This window comes from Bombus terrestris, chromosome 9, assembly GCF_910591885.1.
Source record: "Bombus terrestris chromosome 9, iyBomTerr1.2, whole genome shotgun sequence".
Taxonomy (NCBI): Eukaryota; Metazoa; Arthropoda; class Insecta; order Hymenoptera; family Apidae; genus Bombus; species Bombus terrestris.
The window spans coordinates 16,996,881-17,018,925 of NC_063277.1; the positions used below are offsets into that span (position 1 = coordinate 16,996,881).

A 22,045-nucleotide genomic window follows, 5' to 3' on the forward strand; every position below is an offset into this window, starting at 1 on the left:
TGGACGTCGCTGTTAATTGGCTAAATCGTGAGTTGGTGGTTGGAAAGAGATGACAACTGCCCTTGAGAGAAAGTTGCTAGCGAGGAGCGTTGTACGTGAGGAAAAGCAGATTTCCGTAGTGGGTGGTATGTGTAGGGACTATTGAGACAAAGACTATTTGTTCCTTTAGAGAATCTTAGCTGCATGGATCCTAAGATTTATAGCGGGTCCTTAGGCTCGCTGTAAATATTCGGAGAGAGTGTATCGATATCTGGCAATCATCTGTTCGCAAGGTAGAGTCCTTGTGTAGCGAGGCACGGGACAGAAACCGTTGGGAAGTTTGCTGTCGAGTGCCGCTACAGTACCCCCTTACCAGTGACAACGTTTATCTTTTTTCTTACATCTCGCAAGTAGTTATGACCTATGATATTACCTTATCGCAGACCCGCCTGAAAACGATCAGGAAAGCGAACTTTCCTGCCCGCGCGCGTGGTGTGATGAACTCCTGAGTCATCTTCGCTTTGCTGTGCCTGCTCGGCATTTTTGCGTAGTTGTGGTTTTACGCGGTATAAACGTAACGAGGGTTTCTGCGCTGGTTTCTAGTTGCTGTTGTTCAATGTCGTCTGATACGATAAAAGCGGGTTTCAAACGATCTATGGAGACTATTACGTTTTTATTGTTTATTTTGACGGTGAAGGTCTTTGTTCCACGCTGTATAACCTGATAAGGTCCGTCGTAAGGCGGTTGTAACGGGCCACCGCTCGCGTCGTGGCGTACGAATACGTATGGTGATGTTTCGAGCTCGCGGAACACGAAAGTTTTTTTGTCGCCGTGTCGCGTAATCGAACGAGGCCTGATTTTCTCAATTCGCTCCTTTAAACGGTTCGCGAATTCCGAGTTGGGCTGTTGCTTTGTCGGTGCGAAAAATTCTGTCGGCAATCGTATGCCGGTGCCGTAAACCATTTCAGCGGCCGTCGCGTTCAGGTCCTCCTTGATAGCTGTTCTTATGCCAAGTAAAACAATTGGTAGGATTTCTACCCAGTTGCTCGTATTGTGACATTTTATTGCTGCTTTTAATTGCCGATGTAAACGCTCTACCATCCCGTTGGACGCGGGGTGATAGGCTGTCGTGCGTAGATAATTAATGCCGAGCAACCGGCACAGTACGTTAAATAAGTTTGATTCGAATTGGCGTCCTTGATCGGTCGTTATTTTTGCAGGAACGCCAAAACGAGCTATCCATGTAGAAAGGAGGGCTGAGGCAACCGGTTGTCGCTTCCATGTCGGCGATGGGAATGGCTTCAGGCCAACGCGAGAAACGGTCGATACACGTTAGACAATATCGGTAGCCTTGTGAATATTGCATAGCGATAATATCTATGTGTATGTGCTCGAACCGACCTGCTGAAGTTTCGAACGTTTCGACGGGTGAGGATACGTGCCTGGTGATCTTGCATCGTTGACACGGGATACTTTGTCGTGCCCAAGTCCGGCAATCTTTATTTACGGACGGTCAAATGAAACGCGACATCACTAATTTTTGCGTGGCACGTATCCCTGGATAGGAAAGTCCGTGGAGCGAATTAAATACGTCGCGCCGCGAGGATTTCGGTACGTACGGTCTTACAATGTCGACTGATACGTCGCAGTATATTTCTGCGTCGTGATCAGAAAAGCGTATCTTCTTTAAGCGTAACGCGGTTGTACCGGTGTTAACAATGTCGCTTAGTTCGTTATCGTTTTCTTGCGCGGCGGCGAGAGTTTGATGATCCACGGCCTTCCCTATCGCTTCGATGCGTGACAGAGCGTCGGCTACGTTGTTATCTAGCCCCTTTATGTAACGTATATCGGTGCTGAATTGTTCGATGTAGTCTAGATATTGAAATTATCGCGGCGAACATTTTTCTAATTTTTGTCTGAACGCGTAGGTAAGAGGTTTGTGGTCGATATATATTACGAAGTTTCTGCCTTCTAAAGCGCGTCGAAAGTGTTTGACTGCGGTGTATATTGCGAGTAGTTCGCGATCGATATTTTTGCTGAGCGAGGGTCAAAGATTTTGTTGCGAATCCTAGTGGTTGCAATTCGCTATTCGCGTGTTGTTGTAATACCGCTCCCACTGCGTAGTCGGACGCATCTACCGAGAGGCTGATAGGCGCACCTGGTATCGGATGCGCCAGCATCGTGGCATCCGCGAGAGCACGTTGCGATTCGCGAAAGCTGTTTTCCGACTGTTCCGACCACTCTATGGGCGCGTTGCCCTTTTTCGCACCTTTTAACAAATCATTGAGCGGTTTGAGTGTTTTTGCGGCCCCCGATATAAAACGTCGGTAGAAGTTTATCATACCTACGTAGCTGCTTAGCGTTCGCGGGTTTCGACAATTTTATAATCGCTTCGACGCGTTCGGGCGGCGGTTTAATTCCGTCGGAGTTTACCGAGTATCCGAGGAAAGTAATTTCGTGCACGCCGAATTCGCATTTCGTGGGGTTTATCACGACGCCGTAATTATTGAGGCGGTTGAACAGAATTTTCAAATGTTCGCGATGTTGACCTTCGCCGTCCGATGCTATAAGAAAATCATCGATGTACGCGTAGACGAAATCGAGCCCGCGTGTGATTTCGTCGACGAATCGCTGACATGTTTGCGCGGCGTTCCGAAGTCCAAACATCATGTTTGTTGCTTCGAAAAGACCGAACGGTGTTGCTATCGCGGTTTTTTCGATGTCCTCGGGCGCAATCGGAATTTGATGGTACGCGCGGACGAGATCGATCTTTGAGAAGATACACTTACCGTGCAGATGATGCGCGAAGTCTTCGATATGTGGCGGTGAGTATCTGTCGGGTACGGTGCGGGCGTTCAACGCACGGTAGTCGCCGCATGGTCGCATCACGCCCTGCTCGATCATGAGCTCGAATTCCTCCTTTACCTGTTTAAGTCGATCAGGTGCAAGACGGCGGGGTTTGTTGTAGACCGGCGGGCCAGGCGTGGTTTCGATGTGGTGTACCACACCGTGTCGAGTCTTCTCTTTTCCAAAAATCGGTGGGCGGGTGAGGTCCGGGAATTCTGCCAGGAATTGGTGATATGGTGATTCGCCGATAATGGTCTTAACGGACACTTCGTCTGTCGTGTCGGTGTATCCCCTCGATGACATTCGGGTTGCCGTGTCGGTGAGGCTTTTGTTTCGCGCGTCCACGAGCAACCCGTAATGGCTTAGCAAAAGTCCATGCCGATGATGGGGGTTTGCACATCGGCTACCGTAAAGTTCCACCTGAATGCTCTGCGTAGGGACAGGTTTAGCTCCATCGCTAAAGTGCCGTACGTTGCGATGCGCGTCCCATTGGCAGCGAATAGTTCATACGCTGTTTTCTTTACGTCCGTGGATAGCCTGCTTCGGGGATAAACACTGATATCAGCACCGGTGTCAACTAAGAACGAAGTCTTCGTTCTCTGGTCCAAAATAATGATGCGGCGAGATCCCAAGCCGTTGTCGTTTGCCGCTTTTACGGACGGCTGGTGTCGTTTCCCGACTTCCACTTAAAAGGGGCGTTACATTTCCTGGCGCGATCGCCAAACCTTGCATGATAGAAGCACATTCCGTCCTGGCGCGGGTTATCTCACGAACGCGAATGGCGGCGGGGTCGGGTGAGAGAATTCGAGCGTATTCGTGGTCGACGATGTCTGTCGATTCCTCATAGCCTTCATTCCGTCTGGCACCCTGCTGGTTAACGCGGCAGCCAGTGCGTCGGTTTTATCTTCGTATGATGGCTCGGCGACTGCGCCTACCCTATGCGCGGTGGCCATGGCAGTCGTACGCATTGTCGATTCTATCCGCGGTCCTGGTCAGCTTTTCTATGCTCGTATCGTCAACTGTAGCCAGGACTTCCCTGATACGGTCTGGGAGGCGGTTCCTCCACAGGTTTAGGATGAACTCGTCGGACGCGAGCGGGTTGGCTAGTTTCTTTAGGTCATTGTAAAACTGTGAGGGCTTTCCGATTCTGTCAGGACGCGGATTAGCTCACTTTTCAGTTTCTCGTACTGGCCGGTGGGGGGGAGGTTGGTCACGGCATCCTCTATCTTTGCGAGGTATTGTGGGTCGAGGAATCCCATGAGGGCTACGGCTTTTTCGCCCTCGTGGCTAATGCCGGCTACGCCGAAATACATCTCTAGGATCGAAAACCAGAGCCCGGCCTTCGTAGGCATAAATGGCGGCACGCGCAACGAAGCGCCGGCTGGAGTTGGTTTGCTCTCCTTTTCCATAGTGTGATTTGCGGACACTACAGTTCACACCGCGACTAGTCTATCACTGTCGCCTCTTACACTAAAAAAAATCACGTCAGGGTCACCAGTTTGAGGTGATGGACGTGATAGGTCTACAAGAATCACTCGTGTCGTTAACAATAACAATTTCTTTGCTTATGTCTGTGGTATACACTAGCGCGCCGAAAGCACAGTACAGATATCGGTTCGAGATTACAAGTTCAAGCCTCGGCGCGATACTTTACGCGGTAGTTCGAGTCGAGATGATTGCACAGATGTCGAGGGATTCCGATTCGCTATCGGCGTCTTCCAACTTGCCTCACGACTCGCGATAGAACAGAACAGAATGAATTTGTGTCGCGATGATGCTCCTTAGGAAAACTGTGCTTGGGTGTGTCTAAGGATACGGAATCATCGGATTCGTTAAGAAAAGCGTTAGTTCAGAGAGTGAGGGAAATGGACGTCGCTGTTAATTGGCTAAATCGTGAGTTGGTGGTTGGAAAGAGATGACAACTGCCCTTGAGAGAAAGTTGCTAGCGAGGAGCGTTGTACGTGAGGAAAAGCAGATTTCCGTAGTGGGTGGTATGTGTAGGGACTATTGAGACAAAGACTATTTGTTCCTTTAGAGAATCTTAGCTGCATGGATCCTAAGATTTATAGCGGGTCCTTAGGCTCGCTGTAAATATTCGGAGAGAGTGTATCGATATCTGGCAATCATCTGTTCGCAAGGTAGAGTCCTTGTGTAGCGAGGCACGGGACAGAAACCGTTGGGAAGTTTGCTGTCGAGTGCCGCTACACTAATATGTTGGTTTCGCCTTCAATAGTATGACCAACTGACTTGCGATCTATACAATTTTCTTCTGAGAAATTTGCTTTTATAATCGAACTGTATTATTCCTTAACTAAGTACAGTTACTTGACTCGACTAACTTACTTGCAGAACTTTAATAATCTCGATACAAGCGTCGGCTAAAGTATACAATGCTCTACGCAGTCGCTCTCCTTAATCTCATTAATAATATTGCTTCAACTATACAAAATAGAGCTCATTTACCAACGTTTCAATTCTACCAATTGCTAGCAAAAACGTCGTCTCACCAAACTGAAACTACAAATTACAAATATACCAAGATGTATCGAACGACACGTAAGCTCACACATAAACTCGCACATTAGGTTGCCCGAAAACGTTTCTTTCGTTTCATAAGGTGATAATAGACGAACAACAATTTCTGTTTTATATTATTTTATCGAATTAGGTGTGATCCATTTCGTTCTATTTCTATTATTATATTCGTGCATAATTAAATAAACTAATATAAAACAAAAAACATTGTGCATTTATTCGAACTTTGAACCGAAATATCTCAAAAACCATAGCACCAATTTTAACCATTTTGCATCGTAAATTAATCATTTCATCTAAAGAATTTATACACAAAATTATTTTTTCCTAGGCTTTCTAATTTTTGAAATCTGTACGTGGTATACCTATCTCTACGGGACCCGTCAAATTGACGGGTAAACGAAAGTACGCATTTTTCTTTAAAAAATCGATTTATTCAAATTAAATCTGAAAGGAACAATATTAGGCTTCACATTTAAATAAATTATTAATAAATAAAAAGTCCTTTTTTTAAATTATCACTAAAAAAATAACAATAATATTAACACTAGAGGCTAATCATATCTATTGAGCACATTTTTTGCAAATATACTGAATATTGTTTGTGCATTTTCCGCATACGATCTTTTTGCAATATAAACAATAATTATCACTTCTATTTTTTTTGCAATAATCCACTTGGCAACTTTTTCGCACTTCTGAAGGTGACAGAAATGAAGCGTCTGATCTTTGGCAAAAGTTGTGCTTGTTTTCTTCAGTTAATTCCTCAGCTAAACAAAATATGAATTCCTTTCTGGATATTTTCGATCTGATACACTCTTTATATAGTATCCTTGCGTTTATCGCTGCCAAATCCAAAATATTGAAAAAGACTTGACGGGGCCGTCGGAAACTCCTTGCTTTCACGCTATATTTGCGTGCCATTTTGTCAACACCATACTTTGTTTTATTGTAAAAAGCAATGGTTTCTGGAACACGTTTATAATTATCTTCTATTCGTACACCTGTATGTTTGGTGCTTAGAAGGAGGACTTTTACTTTAGATTTACTTTTATACACAGTAAGTGTGCAGTTTTCTGATTTATATAAATTTGAGGAAAACAATGTCATCTTGTCCTTTTTTGTCTTGAGCATCGAGTTTCGTCTTTCCCCATATAAGGGAAACCATTCAAAATATATTTTGTTTGGACGTCAACTGCTAACCAAAACTTAATGCCAAATTTATGAGGCTTATTCGGTATATATTGCGTAAACCTGCATCAGGTTTTCGTTGGAAATAATTGTTCATCTATTGAGATATTTTCATATGGCTTGTAACAGGCCTGGCTATTACTTATAAATCTGTTCCATATTTCGGATATCAGCGCAAATTTATCTGTTTGTAATCTTTCGGAGGCTTTCAATTATCTCGCTTCATATGCGCCCCGGGTATATAGAATTCCTAGAAAACTACGCAACTCAGCAACTGTGATTGTCCAGTCCTTTTTCAAAACTCGATGCGCCTCGGTTTTAGTGCAATCGTTTCCGTGTTCCATTATGTGTCTGTCAATTATTAATTCGAAAGCACTAGTTACATGACCCGACATAATATTTCTCTTAGCATAGCCAGTAGGCCCTGCGATATCCTTGAATATCATACGAACGGGCGTCCTATCCCTAGATTCGCCTGCTTTCAGTTTTATGCACTATGTCCCGTCAATTGCAATTTCAATTTCACCTATTACATTTTGGGATATGCTTGGAATGCTCGTCCTTTCGTCCTCGGAGTCAGAACTAAAAAGAATACGCATCCTTTTCTTGTTACGACACACTTTCAAGAAGTATTCCTCTTCACTATCCGAAGATCCCTCTATCTCTCCACTTTCGATGTATTCAAAGCTTTCACTGTCAGCTTCGCTTTGGCCTAATTCATACTGATCTTCTTCGGAGGTATCCTCAGAATAATCTTCATTGATGTTGACATTTTGTCCAATATCTTATTATATTTTTTGAATTTACTCGTGATTGCTAGAAAAGGGGAATTGTTCAAAATAAGAAAATACTGTGATCAAATTCAATTATCCTATTGTAAATACTTACAATAAGTGGAGACAATAATGGGAAATGTCTACGATAACTGAAACTTTTGCACACTATCTTTGAAAAACAGATTGTTTATGAAATCACTTAAGCCGTCAATTTGAAGGATCTCGTAGAGATAGATATACTACATACAGATTTCAAAAATTAGAAAGCCTAGGAAAAAATAATTTTGTGCATAAATTCTTTAGATGAAGTGATTAATTTACGATGCAAAATGGTTAAAATTAATGCTATGGTTTTTGAGATATTTCATTTCGAAGTTCAAAATCCGACAAATTGGCGGGTCGTGTTAACGTTATTGTTATTTTTTTAGTGATAATTTGAAAAAAAGACGTTTTATTTATTAATAATTTATTTAAATGTGAAGCCTAATATTGTTCCTTGCAGACTTAATTTGAATAAATCGATTTTTTAATGAAAAATGCGTATTTTCGTTTACACGTCAATTTGACGGGTCCCGTAGAGATAAGTATATACGAAACGCCCGTAAACCTAGTGTTAAGCAAAATGTGCACTGGAGACTTCGTGGCGATCTAATTTCCATAAAAACAGAAGGAGCGCGCGTTTCTTCCTCGTTATTCTTTCGCGTCGTCTAGAATCGAATTCATTGGACTGTTTAGTCGATAGGCGATACAAATTCGTGACGCACCGAAAGCAAAGAAAGAGGCCATAGGTTTCAACTCCCTCATTGCTTTACAAAATGCCACCGATTTTTATCAGGTTTATTTAAAAGACCGCGGTTCTCTCGCGTAGCTCGCATATGCACTGTGGCATACCAGAACCCCGTGGATGCGCTACAGATCGAGTATCGTAAGAGTTACCAGATAGAATTCCGATAAACAGTGAACAGAAGAGGTGGTCGGTTACCCAACGTCCTCCTTTGCAACGAGAATCGACAGTTAAGCGAATTTGACGTGCGTTAACGAAGGGAAAAGAGCTGGATACCATTTCAATAGGTTTGTTTCTCTTTATTTTTGCACGAAATCGATACAGCTCGCGTGTCTTCGTTCCTTCCCCTTTTTGTCTTGTTGCTTCTTCTTTCCCTTTGTTTTTCCTTTTTATTCTTTCACCATCGTACCGTATTTTATTACGAGGCAAAAGAATAAGAACTTGATTAATACGTCCGGAGATTTATTGAGTTAAAAATGTTCTAACTGAAAGGAAAGTACTTTATCGTTGCGAAAGAAGTGACAGCTATCTATCCAAAGTTCCGCGTAATCTATCAAAGTAGCGTCTAAGCGTTACCGTTGTATTATTCGCCGTCTACTAAGAGATTTGTCTAAACTAAAGAACTCGCGAACGACGAAGGAAGGAAATTCTATCGAATCTGACTTTCCTTCCTGTCCAAAAGAGATTCGCGTCGTTCGAAGAGCTTAACGTTGAATCGAAACGCGCGATCCAAGTGACGAAGATCAATCGTGACTCACAGCCGGAGAATTAACCCTTTGCACTTCTATGTGAATCGACATCAGTTTTTATCTGAGGAGCTCCTTCGTCGAGTCCCGCTCGACATTTTTTCAGTCCTACCTATTTCTTGTGCAACGCGCGAAAGAAAAACAGGATTGCATCCTGAAAATTGTTTCGAGATATATCATACGCTTAAAAATTACAAAATACAACGATAGTGTGAATAAAACTGGTATTTAAGCGAATTTGTTTCTTCCTTTATTTATTTAAATTGTCTCATTCTTTGGTTAAAGTAAATTTCAAATAAAACACTTAAAAACGTTGAGAGCTACTGGTAACGAAATTGAAATAAAATTCAGAGTGCAAAAGGTTACAAAAGCTCGGCAATTCGATTCTTCTTGAACTGCGTCGAGAGAAAAGAAATGCAAAAATCCTTACCTACCCTATCGTCCGATACTATACTAATCAAGCATCCTCGCAACCGATCAACCCTTCAAACCCTCTAAAAACCGAGAAGATATAGTTCGATATAATAACGTGGAAACGATAACTCCTAAGGGACGTTGAACGAACGAGCTGGAATCGTGCTTCGACTCATAGATTCGATTCATAGATTCGATTCATAGAAACGAGAAATGATTAAACCGTGGCTGTGGCAGGTGACTAGACGAAGAGGAAAAATCACCCCCTAGGTGCCAGAGAGTGCCGTGGTAATTTCGCGACCAGCGTTGCCCGCGAAGAAAAGCTTTCTCGCGAGGGTAAAGGGAAGGCGGAGGAAAGGATGGCGACGACGACGAACACCCTATGGAACGCTATCGTGCTCCTCTTTATCGAGGGCTTTATCGTATGCAGTTTTTTGGCTACGTTCGATTACGCCCCCGAGGCGAACGCCAGTGTCAGGGAGAACAGCTACTTGCCTCATCTAAATGGAAAAACGAACGATTTGCCGGTCTCGTACACACGTAAGTCCTACGATCTCGGTCTCTCTCGATGGGGACCACCCATGGCTTTCTACCCTTATTCGTCTTCCTCTTTTGTATTTTTATTCCCTTTTCCTCTTTCTTTCTCATTTTTCTTCTTTTACCTGGTTTAACGTATTCGTGGTGGTTAGTTGGTGGAAGTAGAACGTTCGTAATAAAACACGATCTTTCTTTTATATTTCTGAATAATACTGGATTAGTTACATGGTGCTGTAAATACACGATTATCGTTTTCTTTGTGCCGTCTCTGTCCCCGTGCTTTAATTTTCAAATATTTAATCTTATTTCGCTTTCGTAAATATTTATCCATTATACCTGTACAACGTAATTTTACATAAAAGATAAAAATCCACGAGGCACCTCAAATATGTACTTATATCTTGAGAAACGAACAAATGCCAGACAGAATATTTAAACTAAAGACGGTTTCTTCTTCAAACGCGGTTTTCTTATTCTTGATTTTTGCCTTATTTCGAACCGCGGAACCTGCCCGAGCACGCTCCAACCACGAATCTCCACCTACTCTGCTGTATATACGTTTCCTTCTTCATTTTCTCGTTGCGATTTTTACCTCTACAACGAGAAACTACGCGTTTTTCTTCGGTCTTCTTTCATCGTGCGGTTTCGTGAAAGATCACGAGCAACGAAAGACGGCGAGAGAATCGTAGCCAGTGAAAGATAACGAGAGGCAGGGAAACAGATACGCTTGCGTAATATTCTCGTGTTTACCCATGGAAGGATGTAAAGAGTCGACGCCACGGCTTAACTTTATCCATGGAGTCGGATAAAGTACGTATATTAACGTCGTACAGCTACACCAGAAACCTCTTTATAAGATATGGCCGGCACTGTGTTTCGCCAAATCGTCCTACGCCGTCGTTGAGAACGACCAACTCTTCACGATTACGAAATCGTTGGTTTCTTCGCTGACGATAATCGTCATGATTTCTTCTATAGGCTTCTTTTATTGTTTAGGCTTTTATTGATAGGCTTCTTTTTTTTGTTTTCGTGTGCCGGCTGTTCGTCGAATTTTTTAGTTCCATTGTCTCTGTTTCGCGAGACTTTCGTGTCCTTTGTGCGTACGTGAAATCAATATCAATCAAACGCACGTGAAAATGCTAAATTCCTTGGAAAATTCAACGCTATCGAGATATCTGCAATTCTGCTACGTTCGAAACAATTTCAAGCTTCGAGGATCGTGTCGAATTTAACTTCAATAAAATATTGTCAATTTGGCGAGCCTTAAAAAATATGAAGCTACGGTAGAGCAGCAGATAAAATCGATGAAGCTCGTGTTGAATTTATTATGATTTTATTGAAATATTTACAGCTATTCTTCTGAATTCTGAGAGACGCAAAATAGCTGTTTTTTATGGATTCTGAGAGATTCAAAGTATAAAGACTGTGAAAATCGGATGTGTTTGTAAATGGTTGATGAAGGAAGTTCTATTGAAGCTGAGATCGCGTTTGATCGTTGAGATGGGAGTTTGTGAAAAAAGAATGGAAACTAGAATGCTTGTTTTTTATGATGGACACCTTTAGGGAAATGAAAGGAGAAGCTTCCAGTAGCATCCAGAGGTGGAAACGCGCCATTCCTTCAAAGCAAGCGTTTCATTGTTTATAAAATCTGTTACTCAAACGTTCCGTTCCATTCGTCTTAGGCTGGCAATTTTCTCAAACGCGTACATTTAAATATTCGTTAAAAACTCGCGACTTGAGTCAAAAATCCTACCACTTGGTCAAGAAAAATACTTTTTGTTGAAAAATATTTCGAACGCTCGATCTAACGAACGATCGCGTAATTTAGCTGTCGTCGGTAAATGTCTCGAAATTTTCTCTGCCCTTTTTAGGATCGTATTACGTAAAATAACAAACTACTCTATTATTTTACGCTTTACGACAAATTACGTGCTTGTTGTTGACAAAAGTGTTCTTTCTTCCTAAAGTTATAATTTCCAAGTATCTTTCATTTTGCGTTTTTTCTCCGTCAGAAACATGCGATCCAATTGAACAAAACGCTTTACAAAAAGCGTCTTGAAAAAAAAACGCGTACAAAAGTACAGATATTGTAATCGAAGATTTTAATCTTAACAGATTGACGTTTGCCAGATGCGAATCCACGTCTTGAATTTCTCGAACGTCGCAGATGGCACACGTGGAAGAACGTTCTTTTTATTTCTTCCAACGTTTCCATATTTTCCATTTACATATTTACCCTGTAAAAATATGCGGGTGGTGAGACTACGTGCACGCGGCAGCATACCGACGTCAAAACGTTAACATTGCACGGAATAGTATCAACAAATTCTGCAACAATCCACCTATTAAAAATACCATTCTGTCAAAAAATTCCAACATTAAAATGTCTTTCATTTTGCGTCGAGAAAAGTTCTGCAAAAAGTCTCAATAAAAGTATAGATCTAAAAGAACTGAATTCAAAGCTACGTATTCAAAGGTACATATTGCAAATCAATATCTCTAATTTAAAACTCGCAAGTAACAGCAGGGGAACAATTTCTATCGCGACATGTACATGTTAAAAATATCATTCCATAACGATTGCATCAAATATACGATACGATTAGTTTAAGATATTCTTTTGAAAAGACAGTGTACGATAAACTTCGAGATAAATATGTAACAGGGAAATATGAAAATAAAAGAATCTACAAGAGAGTTTAATAAAGACGAGACTCGGATATAACTGTGACTCGATAATTGGGTGTAGATTCGCGAATTCCAGCAAACGATAATAACACGATTAAGGAGGTTATTACGCGCGTAAACGTAACAGAAACGTCAATATCTCGGGAATTTCGAGGGTGGAATAACGCGGATGAGCACGTAAACACTTCATCCGGTGGAATCTGAATTTCAAAGTGATACTTTGCGTAGATTACTTAAATGGGTCTACGGGCAGCGGCATAATTGGCGGGTTAATCTCATTGCTTCTCAAAGATTATACATTTCCAGACGTCTACGGCCAGGGCAGACGCGTGTTTTCTCATGGAAATCGCTTTTCACCACCAAATTTCCTTTTATGGAAATCGCGACTGTCACAGAGAAAGCCTTGGGAATAGTCTGCGAACGATACGGAAATGTAAAAGTCCTATTGTCGTCTTCCCTTTGAATGCAACGTCGAGAAACAACGCTTTCTCTTCGGCGAAACGTGACAGAAAATGCGGTAAAAGAAATTCGTTTACTTATCTCGACTCGTCAACGTCACTTTTATCGTATTCAGAAACGCGCGCTAAGAGAAAAACGAAAGAATAATAGGATAGAAAAGTTACTTGGTATTTTCTGTTTCTGAAAGCTCGAGTTCTGAAAGACACGAGATTAAAATTAATTATTCACGAAGAAACGAAAGGTAATTCGAGGCTTGTTAAAAATCGATACGCATTTAGTAACGCGTGCCTTTGAATAATACGAGTAGCTAATAACGATCGGTAATTGAAATTCTGGCATTAATGTTTCATAAATGTTATTATCGATATTTCCAGCAGAATGATTTAAGTCTCTTTTTATAAATTTATTTGTTAGTTTACGTTTTTTATAGTACGCTCTTAAACCAGCTTTATACCTTTATAAACCGGACCCGACAAAGGGTTTTTCCACCGTAATTTCCTTCCAATAGGAACTCGTAACGAACAATTTCTTTCCCCTTCACCACTTTATTATTTGCGCGTTTAACGTGCAAAACAGCGTACAATGTAAAAAGAAAAACAACGGTGCTCAGCAGGACCGAATAAATTGCATTCTTTAAAATCGTACTACGTAATCGAGCGACGATTTTCCACTTTTCATTATCGCAACTCGCGAGTTTTATTTATCCTATATTTGCAACCTATAATAAATTTCTTTCATACCGGACTAATGAAATATGCGATAAAAATACCTCCTCTTCCATAAACATGAAACGTTACGGTAACATCTGGCGTAATTAGTAAATGTCAATATTATCGCCGAGGACCCTCTTTACACGGCTACGTGTTTAAATTAAATTCCGCAGAACAGAAGCACAAGCGTGTCTGGATATAAATGAGAAATTACATATGACATTAACGATATTCACGGGTGAAATAAAGGGACCGTGCAAATGAAAACAACATAGCTTTGTGAAAAAGTAATGACAGATAAAAGCGTTCGTATTGTCATTTTATCGCGAGAATTTACGTGAAATGGCAGAGATCGATCAGCTCCAATTAACGATAAAACGGTGGATATTGCGAATTTTTAATACAACACGCGTTTCTTCATTGCAAATGAATGGATCGCGAATCCTTTGTTTATACGTAAACCTGTTAGAGACGGTGTGGTAGAAATGGTGCTGGAAAATCGTTACTCGTACGAAAAAGATACACAGCGACGCGAAACGTGTAAATTTTGCCATTCCGGGAGAAACTTTTGCGCAATCCATGCGAAGCTAGACCAAGTTTGACACTATACGTACCTGTTTATATACAAGTTGCAGGCTTAAGTTTCGCCAACTTATATCAGCTGGATTATGCTACGCTGCACAACTCGCGTGAAAAGGTTACAGGTTTTGAAAAAAAATCGGAACGTTGGCTGAGAGTTCAGCGAAGTCTAACGGAACGTTTGAATGAGAAAATATAGTGTTACGCGACAGTTTCGCGAAACTTCGTGATTATCAAACCGCAAAGCTTTCGGTGTAACCACCGTGGATAATATAAAATTATGAAAGCTAGCGAAAGAATCCTTGGATTAGCGAGAAAGTTATCAAATTAGCTAAAAGGGATATTCCGTTTTTTCTTTTCTATTCGGAAAATACAATTTATCGGTATTTTTCCTTTTTTTTTTTTTATAGGCGGCGCAAGCGTATTATAGGGTGAAACTGACGATAAGAATCTCGTTCATTTTTAATACTTTCTTTCCATTTTGTGTATTTTTGTTTAAACGCGTGCTTGAAAAGAAACGATGTTATTAAAAATTCTTATCTTATCATTTGCATATCTCGTCCAATTAAAATTTCATCCTGTAAAAATGATCCTAAGAAAATTGCGATATTATCAAAGTGGAAAGGAAAATAATGGCGAAAAGAACTGGAAATCAGGTAACTTTCGAACAAACAACTTTCAAGAGGGGAATTAGGTGGTTTTAACTACTCATTCGAGGGAATAATCGAGTCACGTCGACATCGGGGCCAATTATCTTTGGTTTAAAAGTCGGCTAATGCGATTCCGCTGCGACTTTATCGTCGTCGATTCCGTTTCCCTCGCTGGCTTTTTAAAATTACCGTTTGATGGATGCGAACGAGCAAAAAGAAAGCCCATCGTTGAACCTTCCTTTTCTCACCCCCTCCCCCTCCCTCTCTCGTTATCTTTCTCTCTTTCTCTGTTTCTCATAAAGGTCACGACAGCGATAGCGATGCCTCAAGTGATAAATAGATTATCCGGACGTGACTCGAATAATTTCCACCGGAAACCAATGGTTTTCTGCGGCGTAAACGCGTAATCAAGTCTTATCCCCTTAGTTTTCCTTTTTTCCCCTTTTTAGTCGAATTCGCGTTTTATATTTCGTCTCGTACCTTTTCTCCTTTTTCGGTGGCTTCGAGTTGAATAAAAATATCGATGGTAATTTATCGTGCGTTTAAAGAACCGTGAGATCCAGGATTTTTATCAGAACGGCTTGTTTAGGGGGAGAAAGATTCGACGGATTGGCGAAAATGAGACATCTTCGTTAGCGAAGGATATTTATCACGAAGTTTGAATTTTTCCTATTATCGTGATTTAATTGAATTTCATTTGTAAAATAAGAGAAAAAGTTAAAATAATTTGCAACTGGTAAAAAAGATCGAAAGAAGAATTCTCATTAATTATTAACGATATCGATAGAATTCATATTTAAATTTTAAGATCGAATGTCAAAAGTTATTCATATTTATTCTATTAATAATTCATATTTGTCCCTTTTCATGTAGAAGTGCAGCTGCAAATGTTTCGAAGATTCTTAGTCTTCATTTTCTGGTGGCGTTTGCTATATCAGTGACGACGTCTCAATGTATCGATACGATGTATGCACACGCTCGACGAGAAACTAGGCGCTCGAAGAAAAGCTCCTCTCTCTTATGAAATGTGCCTCCAACCCACTTGAATTTCGACTTGACTCCTCGATCATCGCATATAAATCATATATCCGCATATAAATTACACCGGTGACAGTGACACCGCAATATCTATGATAAATAAATAGATCACCAGTACCGGGAAAGTCTCTTCTTCTTTCATACCGTTCCACTTCCTAAGGAAATGTTGGAATAAGTTGTCCGCCATTCAGAAATTCTTGCACCGTTCACTCTCAGAAATACGTACAACGAGAATATTATTAATCCTTTGACAACGCGATAAAGCTACGAAAAACGTTAAAACGAACGATTTACAAAGTAATTATCAAATCATCGCATAACTAACGTCGTCTCTTTCTTTCTTGCGCTTCGAGTTTCCAAGATGAAAGGAATCGCTAACTACGGAAATTTACATCTCGCGATTAAATTAATAATTAATATTAATAATTCTACCATTTTGTTAGCATCGTCTTATCAAAACCAAGCAGATATCCAAATACGTTCAAGTAGCAATCTATCACTTCGTCGAATAATCAGCAATTCTTTCACGTCTTTGCTCGGCCAATGATCAATGACAGGCAAATGCAACTTCGAGCTGCAACTTTCTTCGCGACGAAAATCGACGGAGGCCGATTTTCTTGCATCAACGGTGTTCGAAGGAATTACAAGGGAAAATTCGAATCCCGCCGCCAGTCGCTATCAGCCGACTCGTTTCCCCAGCAAAAACGGTGACCCGGATCAGCGCGATTTTCCGGTTATTATGCATTCACGGTGAAGCAGCGACACTCGGTGATGGATGAGTCCCGGGGCGAAGCGCGAATTATCTGTTTCGAAGCGAATCCTAAGACGTCCGCCGGTTTCCCAATGATTTACGAACATATTTTACAGCGGAATGGCCGGCGTGTCGCCTCTTAATCCAGTCTCTTTTACGTGTTTGATTTATTCGCGCTTAATTTCGCCCACGGATGAAAATTCAAACCGGTGAAATCGATTACGTGCAGCGGCGAAGAGTTACAACCACGACCGTCTACGTCAGGGGATAGAACGTCCGGATATCATTCGCACGGAAGGTTCACGCGAACCGGAAGCACCAGGTTTTTATCGCGAAAATTAGTATCGATTTCTTGAGCGGCGACAACCGGTCGCCTTTTTATTTCGGTCTCCGTGTCACGTTTTAATTAAGAACGCGGGATGATAGAGGCGAATTATTGAAATTGATGTAGTATCTAAATGGGTCTTAGAGGAAAGGACAAGTGATGATGTTTTGATTTAATAAATAGTATTCGAAGCAACGAAATGATTACAATGCTGCCGTACGTCTTATTCTCATAGGCGGCTTTCGACTTTCCGATTCACACTCTCCGGCTTCTACACTCGCTCGCTCTCGCTTCTCAACTCACACTCCGCACACCTTTTGTATCCGTCCTCACCAGCTTCTCAACTAACTCTGCCTTCAGCGTCTCTTTGCCTTTTCCCGTCCTTCGGAACACGTGTCCCGAAACGCCCGTGGCCGGGGTCACGCGGGCCCTTTCCACGAAACTATCCACTTAAAAGAACCAACGACACATTGAGATACCCGACAATGCCGCGGCTCTCGCCACTTTGTTTACGGTTTGGCCGATATCTTAGATCTTTTGTCCACGATACTACATTGATAATATTAGAAGAGTTTGTTATTTCTTCGTATGAAACATTTTTGTTATCTGGAATTAGAAGAGAATAAATAACGTACGATACGATGATTAAAAATTCTTTACAGATAGAGCTATAGGGAAAAGATCCAGGAATTTCGATTAGGAATTTTTCAAACGGTGTTTTATTCGGTTTTTCAAATGGAATGTCCTACTTTTCTGTAATAAGATTCCGTAGAATTTAGCGAATTCTGAATATAAAAGTACGAAGACACGTTTATCTCGGAACGTTTATTTTAAAAAACACAATTGCCTGCAGACTTCTCTTTACTTCCGGTAAAAGTTCCTACTGCGAATCGATTCAATTGCATCATTGCTTATATAGATCGACGATTAACGGTAATTTTAATAGTTAAATACATGGATAAACGTAACAGTGTCAATTATGCGGAACGATTTTGATGTTCTTTGATCGAGGGAGGATTAAATTATAGCCACATGTCAGTTAATGTAACTCCACGTAATCTCATTAATACTTGATCAATCACGTTAAATCAATTTTTCGACGTATCCACGTATTACGTATCCTCGTAATCTCATTGATACATAATCAATCACGTTAAGCCAATTTTTCGACGTATCCAACGAATAATTTTCGACAGGTCAGAGATACGTAGCCAATTAACGCTTTTCACGGGAAATTCGAAAATGATACCTTATTTCCTGACAAATACGTAAAATGAACCGCGCTTCAGAAAACCAAAAAAGGATCGTATCGAAGATCTTTGAGCTGTTTGAGCAATGACAAGAAAAGAAAAACTCTATGAAGGGAACGTCAAATCTTCTTCCCTACAAGAATGATTACCCTATTTACCGTACATAAAACCTTAAACATGTATTACATTACATTATTCACATAAGCAAACGAACTCATCAATCAAACCATACTTCATGCCGTTCAAAAAGGAAGCACATGGAAGCTTCGAGTCTCTTCTGGTATAAAAACCATTACATTATCCTATCTGCTTTAAGTGATACGTTGGACGTGTATTACGTTATCCACTTAACTGAACCAGATTCCACCCTCAAAACACGTTCATCCGGCTTCTCAAAAAATTCCATCGCGAAAAGGAAAAGACCAACTCTTCTTTACCATTAAAAGAAGTCGTCCAATTAGTTTTAAATTTGTTGCATCTACTCGCCTATTAATATATCAGACATGAGAATTAACGATTCTCCGTCACGCGCAGCAAACTCACCCCCGTCCTCTCAAAAAATTGTATCAAAAAGACAAAAGTACCAAATGTCAATTCTTCTCTGCTACGAAAGAAAACGCGCGATTCCCTTTGAATTTCTTACACCTTACGATTCGTCTATCAACATTCGTTTCACCCACGAGTTATCCTCCATCCGGAAACACCGATGGATATACCTAGCGAAGAAAGCTCACACAGCCATGTTCGAATTGCCCCGCGTTCTTTCTTCGAACGGGCCACGCAATTACAACGATCAATTAACGAGCGATTAACACCGATCTCCGGCGAACAAACGAGTGACCGAGCCAAACTGATTAACCGCACGCGAGCTGTGCATGCGCCTACAAAGAGCTTTTTCTGTTTTCTCCTTGTGCATGCGTGCGATTTCGGGCCACCGTTAAAACGACTCAGTGTATCAAGATGTCCACATGATGATCTGGATCGGATTCGGCTTCCTGATGACGTTTCTAAGAAGATACGGACAAAGCGGGATGGGACTGACGTTCCTACTCGGCGCTATTTTGATCCAGGTTGCCATGGTCTGCGAGGGAGCGATGAATTTTCGGATAGGCACCGCGGCTTCCTTGTCGTTAAGAAGGTTGGTGAGATTTTTATCACGATATTTATCACAGTTTTATTTTAATTTCTCGTATTATTTCAGCAATATCGCGATACTATTACGCTTATTTCCTATTACGTTTATACGAATAATTTATATTTACGTCTGTTATTTAACGTCGTGTCTAAAGTTCTATAACACGACCAACCGTAAAAAATTACCGAAAAAACCGGATAGTCTAGACGTAAATCGGAGAGCCTATGGTTAATTCCATGGAAAAGTTTTTCCAATGCATATGTAGCTGGCGAAGCGTTCCATTAAAAAAATTAAATGAAAACTTCCATCGTGGAACTCGTAGTTTTAAAAATTTCAAACCTCACGAATTATAGATCGTTTGACTAAGCTTCGCTAATCCACGAGCCGCTTTCGAAATTTTGCATTACAAATTACACGGCTGATGGAATTATAAATGGTGATTGGTTCTCGCGCTTTGCAAATACATATATGTAATGGGAACGTTAACGAATTTGCATAACAATTCGCGAGGGGAGAAAAAGCACAGGAATACAACGGTTGAATAAAATCCACTGCAATTTTATTTAATTGTGAAACGTATTTTATTTAACTCAGCGATTCTTCGCGTTAACGTACAACGAATAAAACATTTCCTGCGACTCGAATATTTTTCACGTCCAATATCCAACTAAAATATTTACAATGACGGCAACTGTTACAAAAACGTGTATAGCAGACAATACAGTTAAAAGCTTTAAAATGGAAATATTCATAAATAATAATTTTACGCAAGGAACAAAGCACAGGAAATATTATTCTTTTTCGATCACAGGACTGGTTCGTTTCTGATCCGCCCGCGATGAAATGATAGAGACGTATTTCAGTTTTGGTTATTAATTAAGGACGATGTAAACGAGATTCTAAAAAATTTTCAGTCAAAGGAGATTCGAAATTACTGAGGGTAAAATATTCACAGGGATTACGAAAACGGAGAACGGTGCTTTGAGAGGCAGAAACTAATGAAAGCGAAAGTAATTACTCTCGCGGCTAATTATGCCGTCGCATTCACAATGAGAATATTCTGAATCGTTGAAAACTTCCTCGCTTGACCAGATTCCGAGTCGGAATTATCATGGAATTAAGGTTGTAAGCAAGCTAATTGAAACATAATATTCATTACCCGACTTTTCTCAGAATTAAATTAACTCTTCCCGAGCATCCTTTTCATACACCAGCCCTTTCCATGATTTTACTTTAAAATCTTAGGAGACACGGTATCACCTTTCCGTATACATCTCGTCCATTAAATAGTAGACTTTATATTTTTCCAACTCTGGTTAACGAAAGTCTTATCAACTACTTTTCTTTTGTCTCGCTGTTAATAGTATTTCGTTTCGACAAAGAATCTAACTTTCGATTTCGCTCGGTTAGTCGCTGTTATTATTAGTAAAAAGAAAAAAAAAATAGAAAACAAATTTCGATATATTTTTCCAAATAATCGGTACGTTATAGAAAACTTGAAAATGTCGTCAGACACGTTCTGACAAATTCCACGAACTTTTAAATCGTTATTGCAACACTACCAACTTAACTTAACTAGTTAGAAGTTAAGTTAACTAAAGTTTTTCAAAGATGTCATCGATCTACAGATTTACTACGACAAAGTTACAAACTACCCTACAGTATTATGGATAGCCTATAATATTCAAGGGTATCGTAAAAATGTTTCCGAGTAACATAGCAATTCCCTACAGAGGGAATTCCAATATGTAACTACGTTTCAAATTATTCCAAACTATTTGCAAAATGTAGTACGTATAACATGTGTACTGTAATACCCAACAACAATGTACAAAATCAAAACAATAGCGCGTATGATGTAACTCGTTGTAACTCGGTGTAAATCGTTTAGAGAGAGGAAAATACAATTTCGATATACTCCAAACTGTTCTGAAACATTCTATAAATTTGTAGAATATTCTATATCGTTTAGAACATTGCAAATAGCCGCGCGTGTAATATGGAAATGTTGCTCAGAATCTTTCCTACTTGCAACGATATTTCAAATCGGCTCGGCCACGTTTTAAAACGTTTTATAAACTTCCAATGCGTGGAAAAATTATTGCGTAACGTCGCGAGATTTTCTCACAACTTTCGTACGCGTTGATGCTACACAATCTTGCAAGAAAGTTGGAAATAATTTTAACGCGAATCTAACGCGTCACGCGAGGCTTTAAATTGCAAGAACAATTTTAGAGTATACTGTACGAAGTCTGTTGCACGATGTTACATAAAGTTTCTTTAATCCAGCATAAGGTTTTCTGGGTATTCAGCTTGAAACGTTCTTAGGGCCTAAAGCATCTAAGGCACCGCAACAATATCGCAGAATGTTATATAGCTTCCCTAAGTAGTTTCACGATCCACGATAGTGTAGAACAAAGTAACAATGCGCGCAGTTGTTTGCCACAAGCTTCTGAAGCTCGCTGCTTAAGACAGATGTATTAATTCCATATTTCCTACCTTTCCTCGCTCAATTTACAGATGCTTCTCCATTTGAATAATCTGACTAATTACGAAATACCATTGCACACTCCGATATTTCAAGTTACTTTCCATACGCAAGAGAAAATATATTGAAGCAAATCCGGGAAACCCGAATTTCCTTTTTGCAA

The 22,045-nt window shown here is 40.5% G+C and overlaps 1 protein-coding gene and 1 long non-coding RNA gene across 4 annotated transcripts in view; one reads left to right on the forward strand and one right to left on the reverse strand.

The window, feature by feature from the left end:
- Positions 1 to 22,045, reverse strand: part of LOC110119536 — an 83,156-nt gene that overhangs the window by 51,676 nt on the left and 9,435 nt on the right. The window lies entirely within an intron of this gene.
- The window catches only part of LOC100642458 (ammonium transporter Rh type A), an 83,535-nt gene that overhangs the window by 49,185 nt on the left and 12,305 nt on the right, over positions 1 to 22,045 (forward strand). For 2 of the 3 annotated variants that reach the window (XM_020864346.2, XM_012312237.3), the window contains exon 4: positions 19,211 to 19,397. In XM_020864346.2, the coding sequence (XP_020720005.1) occupies positions 19,211 to 19,397 (187 nt within the window). Of the gene's footprint in view, positions 1 to 8,196; positions 8,400 to 9,509; positions 9,813 to 19,210; positions 19,398 to 22,045 lie in introns of those variants that run through there. The other variant, XM_012312238.3, reaches the window with a different exon arrangement.